General features: G+C 38.1%; 3 protein-coding genes across 3 annotated transcripts; 1 reads left to right on the top strand and 2 right to left on the bottom strand.

Moving 5' to 3' along the window:
* Positions 1–1,013: 1,013 nt before the first annotated feature.
* LOC18612353 (ENTH/ANTH/VHS superfamily protein) lies at positions 1,014–3,412 on the bottom strand. The gene has a single exon (XM_007049114.3). It carries the CDS (start codon positions 3,334–3,336, stop codon positions 1,123–1,125), a length of 2,214 nt encoding a protein of 737 aa, XP_007049176.3. The 5' UTR covers positions 3,337–3,412; the 3' UTR covers positions 1,014–1,122.
* A 3,662-nt stretch (positions 3,413–7,074) lies between these two features.
* LOC18612351 (O-Glycosyl hydrolases family 17 protein) lies at positions 7,075–9,609 on the bottom strand. The gene is made up of 3 exons (XM_018123761.2): positions 9,308–9,609; positions 7,887–9,215; positions 7,075–7,333 (listed from the first exon to the last, which is right to left on the bottom strand). The coding sequence occupies exons 1-3, from the start codon at positions 9,363–9,365 to the stop codon at positions 7,299–7,301; spliced, it is 1,422 nt and encodes a 473-aa protein (XP_017979250.2). The 5' UTR covers positions 9,366–9,609; the 3' UTR covers positions 7,075–7,298.
* Positions 9,610–11,476: 1,867 nt separating this feature from the next.
* Positions 11,477–13,469, top strand: LOC18612350 (small ubiquitin-related modifier 1-like). The gene is made up of 3 exons (XM_007049110.3): positions 11,477–11,692; positions 12,925–13,074; positions 13,183–13,469. The coding sequence occupies exons 1-3, from the start codon at positions 11,615–11,617 to the stop codon at positions 13,267–13,269; spliced, it is 315 nt and encodes a 104-aa protein (XP_007049172.2). The 5' UTR covers positions 11,477–11,614; the 3' UTR covers positions 13,270–13,469.
* Positions 13,470–13,618: the final 149 nt, after the last annotated feature.

Below are 13,618 nucleotides of genomic sequence, written 5' to 3'. Positions count from 1 at the left end.
TTACACTACAATAAATGCACAGGTAGATTTTTTTAAAAAAAATTGTTACTCTTGTTGAGCTCATGTACAGAGTCTTTAAATATGCTACTTACAGCCCAGAGATGGTGGTAAAAGAACCACACGAGGGGGGCCAAGCATGCTCCAACTCTTAGTGTGAAGTGTGAACCCTAGCTCAAGTTTAATGGGGCTGTTCTGTGTCGTTCGCTTAAAATTCCCTAGGATTATGACACAAAGCAATCCTTATTCCTTTTGGCGTAACAATTCTATGATAGCTTTAAAAGTAGTTAGAATTTGAAATGGAGAGTGCTTTACACATTATACTTCCAAAATAGACACCCTTCAAAGCAGGTTCTAGACTCCAGAGGAATTTTACATTTTGCTTCAGTTCAGGGTCGGGTCTAGGTAGTTTGTTCATTGTTGTCCGATTCCCTCCATATATATATATATGTTGCAATATAACTAAGAATTAATGTAAGAGATTATTCTCAGCTGAAAGCTTAGGTAGGGGCGTAGGGCAGAAACAGATGTGTTTCTTCTATACTATAGTAGTTCCAAAGTCCATTTCACAATGCCGTGCTAGCAGTGAAATTTTGTCAATATGAATTCTGTAATTGGCTCATCTGCTCACTAAGAAAGCCTAGCTCAGCTTTTTAAATTCGAGACCAGATTAAGCTTGGCAAAATTCTAAACTTCATTGTTTCTTCTCTTGATGGACCTTTAAAGTTCAAATTTTACTATCTTCTTTTCAGATGTTAACGGATTTCTTTTACTCTATTTTACTTCCAAATCATTTCTTTAGTTTATTGAGTTATCAACAAAGTGATTAATCTTCTCTGGTGCGATTGAATGTGTCATCCTATGCAATGCTGCACATTTCTCTTATTGATCTTTTTGTTTTTCCTTTTTCCAATTACACACAAGGCATAAATTTTCCTTCTTTTCAAGTTTAGCTTGTTCGCTAACGAAATGAAAGCAATGTATTTGTACTACCAGATAAGAGACATTGCTTCAGATGAGAGGAGAAAAATTTTCATTTGAGTATTGTATATTGGATTATCAACTAGTAAGTTTGTTTTACAGAGCTATTTACAAATTGAATATAAGTTTTCATTCAAGAATATATCAAACAATATGCCTTGCTATAATCTTGTTTTGGTTCTGCAACCACAACTCTTGTTGAATTAACACATTTTTCTGATCTACACACTCATCAGAAGAAATATTGTTGTTAGCTTTCATAGTAGGCCATGGAGCGAAAGGGTCATCATGCTCATCCTGAAACGCTGCTGTTGTCCTGTCAGGATTCTGGGAAATAGATGTAGGCGTGGCCTGAAATGTTGGTGTGGCAATTTCGTTAGGACTCTGAGCTAAGAAAGTTGGTGTTGCCTGAAATGTTGGTGCCACTGAGAAGTTATCAGGAAAAGCTGCATTTTCGTTGGTATTGGTGGCAATGGCTGCCGACATTTCTGCTCCATCCTCAAGAAATGGATTGTATTGGCGTTGAGATATTGGTCTTTGATCAAATAGATCATTTGCAATGGAGAGCTCAATCCCGTTGGCTAAATGTTGAGAAGCTTGTGCAGGTTGTGTTGATGCCTCTACAACAGCAAGCTCCCAATCTTCCTGACCACCATTGCTCAAATTAAATGCTGAATTTTGCTGTGGTTTTTCTGGTTCTTTCCTTTCTTCCCCAAGCCAGTCACCAAAGCAGGAGTGGCCATTGGCTACAATTTGAGAAGCTTGTTCTAGCTTTTTATCTTCCTGCAACCAGTCATCAAGATACGAATGGCCATTGGCTACATTGTGAGAAGCTTGCTCAAGCTTTTGATTTTCTTGTAGCCAGTCATTGATATATGAATGACCGTTGACTACATTTTGAGAAGCTTGTTCTTGGTTATGATCTTGTTGAAGCCAGTTGTCAAAGAAAGAGTTATCATTTGATACGTTTTGAGAAGCATGTACAGGTTGTGCTGGTGCCTCTACTAAACGAAGCTCCCAACAACCCTTTTCACCATTGATTGAATCCAATATTGTTGAATTAAGTTGCCCTTGTTTTTGATCTACCTTTGGCCAGTCATCAAAGGATACAAAATCTATAGTCACATTGGTTCCTTGATCAATTGGTAAGGAATGGTTTGAACCTGTTTCAGTGACATTATACATATCTTCTTGTTCATGACACTGTTTCTCTGAAACCTCCGAAAGACGGTCGACCGAGAAAGAGGGGCTTATTGTTCCAGCAGATTCTGTCTGACTCATCAAATCTTCCAAGGACGTGCATCTTGAACCAGCTTGAGATTCTCTCTCTGTAATTCCAGAAGGATCCTTGGCTGGTGGTGCCGGGAGGAAAAGCAAACGAGGAGAATTAGAAGATGGGGATTTCCCAGGTGATGGAAACGAAGCTTGGTCTTTCAAGAATTCTTGTAATGTTTCCATAAGCTCATCTGATATCATCTGCACACTTGGATATTCCGAGGTTCGCCCAATTCCAAGGCTCTTACAAGAATCATAAAAAGAACAAAGCTCTTCGAATTGTCTTGTGGCTTGGACACAATACTGAAAGGCATTGACGCAGGATTGATGTTGCAAATGAAAGAAGCTATCTAAAAGAAGACCCAGTCCATCAGATATGTCCCTGTAAAGATCAAAGCTTTCTCGAACGACAGCATAAAGAGAAACCTGAACCAGGCGGTTTGTCTGGGCTGCACCCGTTGGTTTGGTGGCAATGGCTCTATCAAGCAATCGTTGCCAATAAGAAATCCTGTCAAGCAGCATTGGCGGCTTCATTTCTCCAACAGGCTGTTGGTTAACTCGACGGCTTCTTGGATGGCTATTCTGCCTTTCTTTGTACGTAAATCTTCTCTGAAGCTTCCCTGTGATAAAGCAATCTAAACGCTCCTCAAGATAAAAAGCAAACGACCTTACAAAAGCCGTGTAATCATAAGGGCTGGAATTGGAGACATCCCTGAAAGTGGAAAGGTTTAGGATCTTGGCTCCACGTTTCCTTGCTTGAAGGACTTCTTTAGGGAAAAAAGGGTCACCATCTTGAAAAATTCGAAGAACAAGCACCAAAGATTTGAGGGCAACAACCCAATTCTTCGTTTTGCCAATTCTCTTGGCAATGACATGGGCACAGATTGCGGCGTTAATCTTGTTGGATGAGATAGTCTGAAGGATTTCATTAACGTAACGTTCGTCAGTGGGCTCTTGGTCACGGGTCGTAGCTTTAAGGACAGCCACTTCAAGATTGGAGGAATTGGTGTTAACAACCTTGGCCAGGCTGATGCTGGTTTGGTCTTTCACTGCCCCAATCGCCTTCTTTAACTTGCTTGGCATGGTCGATTCCCAAACTCTTTCTTCCTTCCCCTTAATCCTTTGAGCTATCCCGTTTCCCTTTTCTTCTTTCGGGACTTCGTTTTCTTGGAAAATTATGATCCTAAAAATAGTAATAGTGGGAATGTGTAATTTATTTTGGGTGGTGGAGACTGTAGCCAAAAGCCTTGAGACTCTCCCAACCTTGTAAACGTGACAAAGACTCGTAAGCTCCGTTGACCCATTCCTAAAAATTGCAACTCCCGACTGGTAAGTGGATCCCCAATCAGAGCGTGTTTATATATTTGTAGTACCAGCTTACACCAACTATAGATTATTATATATCAAGCACTAGTTCAAATAAGATTTAGTCCCACTTTCAGTATCCAAAAATGAATTTGGATTTGGTTTATTTATATGATTATGAGGATCAATATACCTGCATCATTTGACATTTGGTTAATCCGGGCTTGATTGGGCCTTCAAAATTTGAACTTTGAATTGGATGGTCATGGTCCATTCCTCTCTCTGCTCCACGTATCTGGGCTTTGCAGGACCCTATTCCGTCACAGATAGTTTGGGCTTTTACTTTGCTTTTCTAAATTTAGAAAATTGATCAATACGAATCAATGCTCATAAGTTAAGTTGAGCTTTGCCAACGCATTTCGACATGTATACAAGGCAAAGTTCAACTATGATAAGAATCTCAATCAACTTAACCACAATGTTAGAACAGTACATTCAATATTAAAATGAAAAATGCATAATTCAGAAGGATACAAAGTTGAGTTAGTACGCACTACGCAGTGTCTTATTATGGTGTAAGTATGTGGACAAGAAGCAGTGGACAGCAGTCTCATGGCAAATGATAAAAACAAAAACAGAGAGAAAGAAAGTGGCAGCAATAATAGTGATAGAGCATGTGAGTAACACAGTGACTAGTGTAAGAGGAACTGGGAGGCAAAGGGAATCCCATTGATGGTTCCCAACAGATAAAGATTTTGGGTGACAGCCTCGTCCCTCCCAACACTTGTTTAACGCTTGATTTCATAATTCGTAATTCAGAATGCCCCCACCAATCAATCGAGTAATTACTAACTCCATATTCACTCTCCTCCCTCAAAATCCTCACCTTCCATTTCCTTGAAACGAATGGAGGAGGCAGAAGAGGGCGACCTTATCTGCCGCTCAGCCTTGAGCTTCACTCATCAAACAATCAGAGCATTATATTTTGTACTTCACTTTGGCGAACGTCAATGCCAATTAATTTCACAGCCACTTTAACAAAATTTTCTAATTAATGATATTATAATCATTTTATAAGAAATATTTTGATGAATGTCCTACAATAAAATACTAATATTTATAATATATATATATATATATATATATATATATGTATCTCTTTTCTTTAGATGAAATAGTTAATATAAGTATATAACACCTTTTCCCCTTTTTATTCAATTTAAAACTGACATTAATTAATGAATGCTATAAAAGTACTCATTAAAACATTTCATAGTGATAAATATGTTATCGTACATGATAAAAATTATTTAGTATAATATGATAAGATCCAATTAGATACGTGAAACTATCATACAATATACTTTAACAAGTTTATATTCATGTTATCATATTCCATTATTCAATATCCTTTTATTTATTTATTTCTTTCTTTCTTTCTTTTAAAATAAAACATGAAATATTTTTTTTTTAGGCTTCCACCTCCAAAATTAAAACTTCAGACAGAAAAGTACTAACAAATAAAAAAAATCAGATTCACTTCTTGTTAATGTGTCAAATGTTTTTTTTATTTTTAGTTGATAATTTAATATAAAACTACATGTTTTATCTAAAAATATATAATAATAAGGAACATATAGAGAGTTGGAATTAAAAAGTCATTATGTTTTTTATCATATAACACTCAATCTTATAAATAAACAAATAAAAAAATTTTAAGTTTTAGTTATGCAAATGTAAACATGTTATTTATAATTAATTTTATTTTTTTACCATATATCATATGATATTCAATAGTAAACACTTAAAAATAAAATTTTGATAAACGATATATATTTTGATTTAACAATTATGAGATACTAGTCTTCAAATTTTATTTTTTTATTATAATATTTAGTTAATAACTATAGGAATATGACCTAATAAAATTAATATAAATTTTAGTTTTTTTTTTCATAAAAAAAATAAAGGACCTATCTATTTAATAGCAAGAGATGGTCCTGCTCCAAGTTCACGAAATGACCTGCTTTCCTTCTGTGAATAGCAACAATATTAGATACAAATGCCCCCGTGCAATTGAGTAGATGGGACCTCAAGCACATGGGATCAAATCCCCTCTCATTTTCAGAGCTTAAAAAATGTGTGCACTTTCCTACTGCTTAAAAGTAACGTTGTCGTCTGCTTATGATAGAAAATAGTTTTGTGATTCAAATTTTATATTAATATTTTTCTCATCACCATGTTTTTTCAGGTTCACATTATCATTATGCTTTGCATTTGCATTTGCATTTGCATATTTGGCTTCCTCAAACCAAAAAGCACAGCGCAAACTGGATCCAAGGTAACTTTTGCACAGCATCATACCTTCCATCAGTCACTCATTCCGAGTTTCCAATTATCCAAAGCAGGGCCTACAATACAAGTTGACCTTTCATTCTTACCTTGACAAGAAATAGGCTGCTTAAGTGATAACAGCAGGTTCATTCCATTGCTATAATCCTGCACCTTCATGTGAGTGGTCTGATCAAGTTTAAGCCTATTTGATAACCTGTCTTGGTTTATTCTCTGGAGAGGAAATTCCCAATATCCATTTCCCAACATTAAACTTGGAATTTGTCCCAAATTTCTTTTTGGAGTTAGTACTGAATATGAGCCGGGTGAGCGCCATCGTTGCGATTCTGGCTATGGCTAAGAGCCTAAGAAGCCTAGACCCAGAACATCATCTACACCGCTTGAGAAAGTAGTGCAACGAGGGAGGTTGGTCAACATTGTATTTCAGAATATTGGCTTAGAAAAATGTTTGGTTATCTTTTCAAGTTTTTGCCCCAGTGGAATCCGATGTCAACTTTAGTTAACTAATCCCTTCCTCTACAAGAGCCTTTTGACTTCTTTGTGTTTCCATTTTCTATATCCCATTGGGTAAAATTCCCTCTCCTAATACTACAAGGGTGCTAGCAAAGAGACTATTTAAAGGTGGAGAAAACGAAGAAACTTGGGGCTCAAAGAATCCCTTTACTTGGCGATTTGAGCAAAACAGGGAATGAGTTCGGTTGTGTAGTCAGATTCCAAGAAGCTAATGTGTAAAACAAAGGTCGTACCAAACAGAATCAAAAGAATTTTCATTCCCAAAGAAAAGTGATTTCCGATCCACTGTGCCTTAACCACAATTATGCAAATCATTATTTCCAAATCCAACTACAATTCCTAAGTCTTACTCTATCGCCATTGATTAAAAGTAAGAGAAAGCTTGTGAAAGTGTTAAAACTTTGGGACAACATATTCCATGAAAAGTTGGAAGCCATTGAAATCCCTTTGTTCTTGGCAATCAATCAATGCCCCAACTGGAGCTAAACAGCAACTACAGAATGCCAACAAACGGGAAGTAATTGAGCATCCTTAGGCATATAGACTCTTTGTAGTTTCCACTTTCCGGCCCATCTCAATTCATTGCATTTTGGCATCGAGTGACTTTTGCTAAAAGAGTAGAAGTAATCAAGGAGAAATAATACCCAGTACTAGTAGTAATCAACTGATAATTCCCATTTAAGGTTGAGCTAGAAACACAATTAGAATCCATTTATACACAAAGGTAGTCCAAACATTTGCCTAACAAATCCAACTAAATACACAGTAGACCCCTCCCAAAAAATTCCAAAAAAACCAAAACCAACTACAATCAAATTAGCACTAGTAACTATCTCTTTCAACTACTCCCCCTTGGCCCTTTATGCTTGGTCTTTTCAGTATCCCGTGGGAAACTCGCAATTACCATACTCTGCAAAAGAAAACAAAAACACTCATTTTTTTAGCCTTTTAACAAAGGGAAAGATGATTAAAGCTAATTACATACAACACTCGTACATTTTTTTATTACAACTAAAATTAATTGAATTCCACAAATGCTTTCACTTCACCCAAAGGTCAAACTTTACAAGGACAACAATAATTCAGGCAGGCAAATTGCAGGCGCGGCAGAGCTGCACCATTAAATTTAATTTAACACGGTCTATCTAACAGAAAACAGGGGCCCACAACAGTGACCCAATATATAAAGACCACGTCAGCAGTTGAAAGATTCCAAAATCACTTTCACCACTTATCACGTGGCCTTTTTTGACCTGGCGTGCACCATTGTTTCCAACCACAAGTGACCGACTAACTCTCTAGGGTGCAGGTTAACAACTCCACTTCACATGTCACTAATATGAACCTTAAAACAGTTCGTAAGCGTAAATTAGCAGAATTTGCGAAAAAATACTACTTCGTATGCGCCGAATTAAATTTTAAAAAGTTAACGAAGGCCAAGGGGCTTAGGATAGAATACGTACTGGGTGGTTGGGTGACGACGTAGGCCGCCCCTCCAAAATAACAAGTTCCCATCTGCCGCCCTTTCTTTTGATAATAACTGTTGAACGCGAAGGAGGCGTGGGCTTGGATGGTGTTAGGATCGTAACACGTGGCACCTGGCTGGATCGAATGGCAATCAGCACCTCCTTCACCACATGCGTAATCTAGAGCCGCCTGCAGCTTCGCCTTCCCCGCTTCACCGTTTGCAACGCACCACGTGTTTCCCGTCGTGCTCTTCGACACGCTCCCTCCTCCACCACTAACGGGTGCAGCTGCCCCTTGTTGATTCCCAGCTACCGGCGACCGTTTATCCCGGTAGTTCTTCACCCCTTCTAGAGTGAAAGGAATGTCGTAAACTTTTTCCTCGTTAGGATAAAAAAGCCCGTAATTTCTCTCCGATGTAGGCCCGAATTTCTTGTTCTCGTTAAAAAGGGCAAACAAATAAACGGTGAGATCTGCCTTGGGTCTCAAAGGGGTCCCACCACCAGTCAAGATCCGACGGACAAGATTTCCGTTATAAGCGGCGGCGTTTTCGATACTCGCGCCATTCTCATTTTCATCTCCCTTTGATGGCCAACCCGTTTCCGTCACAACCAACTTAATATCATCATATTTCAAAGCAGACATTGCCGCGAAAACGGCGTCGATTTGAGCATCGAAAAGACTAAAATACCTCAACCCGTTACCGGGATCCACTACACCCGGATTCTCTCTGAACAAAGCGTAGTCCAACGAGATGACGTCAGTGTTTGACTCGTAAGCGAAAAAGGGGTAAGCATTAACCATGAGGAAAGACCCGGTTTGACGAAGGAAATCCAACATGGGTTTAAAAACGGGTTCAATGAGTTCAGGTCGGAAAGATCCGGCTGATGACGGGTAAGAGTTTTGGAGAGCGGAAAGGGCAATGGGGGAAGAGACTTTAATATCTGAGTGAAGGTTAAACTTAACCAAAGCTTCGTGGATATTCTTCATGGCGGGTACGAGGAACTTGGTCGTGTTGTGAGGGTCCACGAAGACTTCGTTACCAACGGCAATGGCTTCGATTTCAGTGTGAGGGTAGTAAGCGGCGACGTTTCTTTCGACCCAAGAGTTGGCAAAGGAAGTGCTCTTGGCTGCAGCGAAGAGTTGTTCGTTGGGGAGGTCGACGGTTACTTTGATTCCTGATCCAGATAATGCATGGAGAACGGCCGGGTCGGTGTCGTAGACTTTGACACGGTTTAGACCATGGGATTTTAGTAGCTCCACCACCTTGGTTGCTGACGGAAGGTTGTTGGCTATTCTTCCATAGTTTACTCCAACAGAACCACAATCTGCAATGGCAACAAAAAGATAATATGTAACTTTTAACCAGAGAAACAACAAGCAGAGAGAAACAAAATGAGAACTCAAAATGTAGCTTTACCTGCAAGAGTGAAAACAGAAATGAGTAAAACAAGAGAAGTAATGAAGGAGCTCCCCATCGCTCTACTCTTAACTTTTTTTGGAAGCAGAGCAGAAAAGAACAGAGGAAGCGGAAGTGAGAAGTGAAAGCTAATGGTAGGGTTTTTTTAGTGTTTATTTATAAAAAAGAGAGACAGAGAGTGAGAGAGGGAGATTAGGAGTGAGTGGGAATAGTGTTTTTTTTAGGAGATCGAGATGGTGGGGTGGGACCTGGGTGTCAGGGGAAATTGACAAGAAGCCAAAGGTCGGAGAGAGAGAGAGAGAGGCGCTGGCAGGCAAGGCAAGCGAGGCGGAGTCTGCACGGACCACGATCCTCCACTTGGGTTCAGGGCCTAAAAGAGCAAAAAAATGGCTTAAAAAAAGGTGATATTGGCCACTACACCCCACGTGGCCCCACTTACTCGACCGTTTTATGTCAAAGTACTTTTGCCCCAATCCCACATTCTTATGCTTCTCACCTTGATCAACATCAATGCATCATCCTTCTCCATTTCCTCCACGTGTACTATGTGAGCTGGAAGTCTGGAAGAAGAGGGGATTTGACAGTGGGGTTCATCGGGGGTGGCAGTGGGGAAAATGTAGGGGATAAAAAGTGATGAATCCTGTGAAGAAATTAATAATGGCCTGTGTATTAGATGAGACTGTTGGAAATGGGGGTTCCCCTTTTTTACTCAATTTTTGAACGTTGGGCTAGCTGGGGACAGGGAACTGCCGGTGCTAGACTGGAAGCAAGAAAAAGAAAATTGCCTAATAATTGTGCCTTTTGTGTAGTGTAGCGAACCAGCATCTAAATCTGTGAAAAAAGGGTGTTAACGTTCAGATACTTCCTCCATGGATTTTGACGAACAAAGTTTTGTGCAATGCACCCAAAAAACGGGAAAAAAAAATCACGTTCTAGAACTGCCCAGCTTAGTCTGTTTTCAACCTCAGGAGGCCACATGGGAATGGTGGAATACTGAAGAAACGGCCAACTGGCTCAGATTGTTGCATTAAAAGCGAAGAAGCTAGCTCTGTCATGAGTACAAACAACATATAATCTCTGCTTTGGTTCCATTCTCCCCGGAATCCAAACCATTAACAGAACCGTGATCAAATGTTTCATTTGCATGGACATTTTTTTACTTGTTCAAATTTTGATGCTCACTCACATCACATGGAACCATCTTTGTTGACAGAATTTGGCTTAAATTTGATAACATTAATTCTATTCCTAGCTCATTTGTCACTTTGTGGGCAATTCTAAGTAAGCGTAATTTTGCACCATAGCTTAATCTATCATTAAGGGGAAGAAGCTTTTCACTCTCATACCCCACCCATTGTTTGATTTTTTTTTTATTTCTTAAAGAAAAATATTTATTATAATTAATGAAAACAGTATTTATTTTTTAATTTGAAATTTAAATATTATATACATGTATTTCTCATGTATTGTTGCTCTGTTTAAGCAACTTGGTGGTGTATTTTGCTGTGGGTATTGTCTGTTTTAATGAATTTCATTTGTTAAATGAACTAAAAAACGTTCACAGCCCTCAAAATGGGCCAAAGCAAAGAGCTCTGCGGGTGAGTGGTCCCCAGCCTAATGTCCAAGCCCAACCTCAAATTGGAGAAAAGGCCCGGCCTTGGCCGTGGTCTAGAAACAAGCAACGTGTTTCTTTTGTTGCAAAATGACGGAGAACTGAGAGAAATGATAGCAACGTGTTTCTTTGTTTCCAGAGTAAACCAAATTGTACAATACGAACTTGCAGATGTAGTATTATTTATAATTTATTTTGCACTGTTCAAATTTGCTTATAAATTATAATTACTTTAATATATTTCTCATAATTTGAAATGTGAATTTTTTTATATGAATGAATTTTATATATATTACCAACTTTAATGTAGTCCACAAAATATTTTAATCAAATATATTAAGAGGAACAATTATCCAATTTAAACGGAATTTCCCTTTTGACCAAATAAGAAAACAGCGTTGCTTAAGTGCTTCTCAAATCAACCAATCTAACCACATGTCAGTTGCTGATTAGTTCAGCAACAAAAGAGGAAAGGATAAACCAGTAGCATTTTGCCACGTCATTACGCTGACGAAACTCGAGCTTGCTGGAACTAGTAAAGAGGGAAAAAGGAAAAAAACAGCCTCGCAGTCGTGCTATAAAACGAAGTGGAGATCAAAGCAAAGAAAAAAAAAAAGAAAACCCTAATTCTACAAAAAAAGAAATTGAATTTGAGAAGAATCGGAAGCAGAAAGAAATCGCTGAGCAGGGAAAGAATGTCGGGGCAGCAAGAGGAAGATAAGAAGCCCGGCGACCAATCCGCGGCTCACATCAACCTCAAAGTCAAAGGCCAGGTCTTTTTTCTGTTCTTTTTAAGAGACTTCTTTTAGGGTTTTTTTTTCTTTTTTTGTATATTGATTTTCTTTCAATTAATAACCTTTTTGGATCGGAGTTGAAGTTGTTTTAATCAGTTATGATTGAATCTGTAGAATTTCCATCTTTCGTTTACTACTGTTTGGAGATGAAATTTCTACCATTAAAAGTCGTCTTTTGTTTTTTTCCCCTTTGGCTTGTTTGTTGGGTTGTTTTTAATTTTATTTCCTCATTTATCGAAAATTATGGTAATATGGGTAAGTATTTATTTCTTAGTTTTTAAATGTTAAATGTTCTTTTTGTAATTGTTCATGTGTGTGATATTTGAACTTTGGAGTATAATACGATGCTGATTGGTAGTTGCAGAGATTGTTCTTTGTTATCGCTGAGTTTAATATTTGAGAAGAGAGTTAATATCTGGTGATTCTGAGTTGTGTAATAATTGATTGCGTTTTCAGGTTATACAATAATATTACTGATATTGAAAAGCATGATTATGGTGTTTAGCAGTGCATGGTTACGGGTTTAGCGTGCTTTAGATTAATTTAGAGTACACAGGATATGGTGTGTGTGGTACGTTATAACCAAATTAACCAGTAATTATAACTTTCTGTTTGTCTTTTATCTTTGGTTCTTTGGTTGCATAACAACAATACTCTCTCCCTAACCTTGCCGAAAGGAAAGTCCATTTTTCATTCTGATTTTTCCAGCATCTTTTAGTAGTTTCTTTCTTGAACTCATTTTAGTTTGGCTGTCATTTTCTAGTCATCCCGTGGGTGTATGTTCAAATGATTTTTCTGTATTGATCCAGTCTGAAACCATGTAAAAAGGATAATTTTGGCTTGATATATGAATTATGGGAAATCAGTTGTTGATAAAATTATGGGGTTTAGGAAATTTGTAGGTTCAAATAGTTTCTCTGCTTTGGGGCTAATAGTTTCCTAAATCACTTTTTAGGAAATTTGGTTGGTGTGGCCTTGAACAGACCTTGATTTGACTTTTCATTTGTAGAAAATTCTGTTAATTTATTATTGGACGGTGCTCCTACCTGTTTTGGCTTAAGAAGTTTAATTGCTTTTGTTGAGTAAGATCAACTTGTGAACTGTCCAGATTGAAGGTATTGATATTGTCGTAGTAAATTCTAGATTTGTAATATAACTTCTCGGATTTAGCGCTCCCCTTTATTTTGGACTAATTTATATTATGACCATAGGATGGGAATGAAGTTTTCTTCAGGATCAAAAGAAGCACCCAACTGAAGAAGCTTATGAATGCATATTGTGATCGGCAGTCCGTGGAGCTCAACTCAATTGCCTTCTTGTTTGATGGTCGCCGCCTGCGAGGAGAGCAAACTCCTGATGAGGTATCTTTCCATTTCTTTCTCTTACCCACACCATCACTTGTACTATGTGCACATGCTGATGGAAGTTTGTTCAATGCATAATGAAATTTCATGTTTCTTTTGCTACAGCTGGAAATGGAGGATGGTGATGAGATTGATGCAATGCTGCACCAAACTGGTGGTGCAAATGCTTCGACAGTGTTCTCACTTGTGTGAAAGCAAGTATTAATTTACTGTTTTTAGTGCTTAAGGGTAGAGTTATTGTCTAATTATGTGGATGTTATATAGAGGTTTATTGCTATGGAATCTGCTATAGACTTGTGTGTCTTGTTATGAAACATCTAGCTCTTTTATCAAGAGCTTTCATGGCTACTGTTTACCAAATGATAAGAGGAACTCAGGACTTGTTTTCGATATTGCTTAGTGTTGATGACTGTTTAGCAATTTCTAGCTATCCAGAAGTTCCTTGTTATAGGATTGTGAGGATTCCTCTTCTTTTTCTAAATATGGCTCAACCTTTGGTGAAGTGTGTGCAGCAAGTACTGGCTGGCAGTGCAGTCCTAGT

This window comes from Theobroma cacao, chromosome 1 (assembly GCF_053813885.1).
Source record: "Theobroma cacao isolate CCN51 chromosome 1, ASM5381388v1, whole genome shotgun sequence".
NCBI lineage: Eukaryota > Viridiplantae > Streptophyta > Magnoliopsida > Malvales > Malvaceae > Theobroma > Theobroma cacao.
This window is presented reverse-complemented; position numbering and strand designations above follow the sequence as displayed.

Coding starts and splice junctions, on each gene's coding strand:
- LOC18612350 (XM_007049110.3), top strand. CDS start 11,615: ATGTCGGGGCAGCAAGAGGAAGATAAGAAGCCCGGCGACCAATCCGCG. Junction 11,693..12,924: donor ACCTCAAAGTCAAAGGCCAG/GTCTTTTTTCTG, acceptor TTATGACCATAG/GATGGGAATGAAGTTTTCTT. Junction 13,075..13,182: donor GAGAGCAAACTCCTGATGAG/GTATCTTTCCAT, acceptor CTTTTGCTACAG/CTGGAAATGGAGGATGGTGA.
- LOC18612351 (XM_018123761.2), bottom strand. CDS start 9,365: ATGGGGAGCTCCTTCATTACTTCTCTTGTTTTACTCATTTCTGTTTTC. Junction 9,216..9,307: donor TTCTGTTTTCACTCTTGCAG/GTAAAGCTACAT, acceptor TTGCCATTGCAG/ATTGTGGTTCTGTTGGAGTA. Junction 7,334..7,886: donor CGTCGTCACCCAACCACCCA/GTACGTATTCTA, acceptor TTTCTTTTGCAG/AGTATGGTAATTGCGAGTTT.
- LOC18612353 (XM_007049114.3), bottom strand. CDS start 3,336: ATGCCAAGCAAGTTAAAGAAGGCGATTGGGGCAGTGAAAGACCAAACC.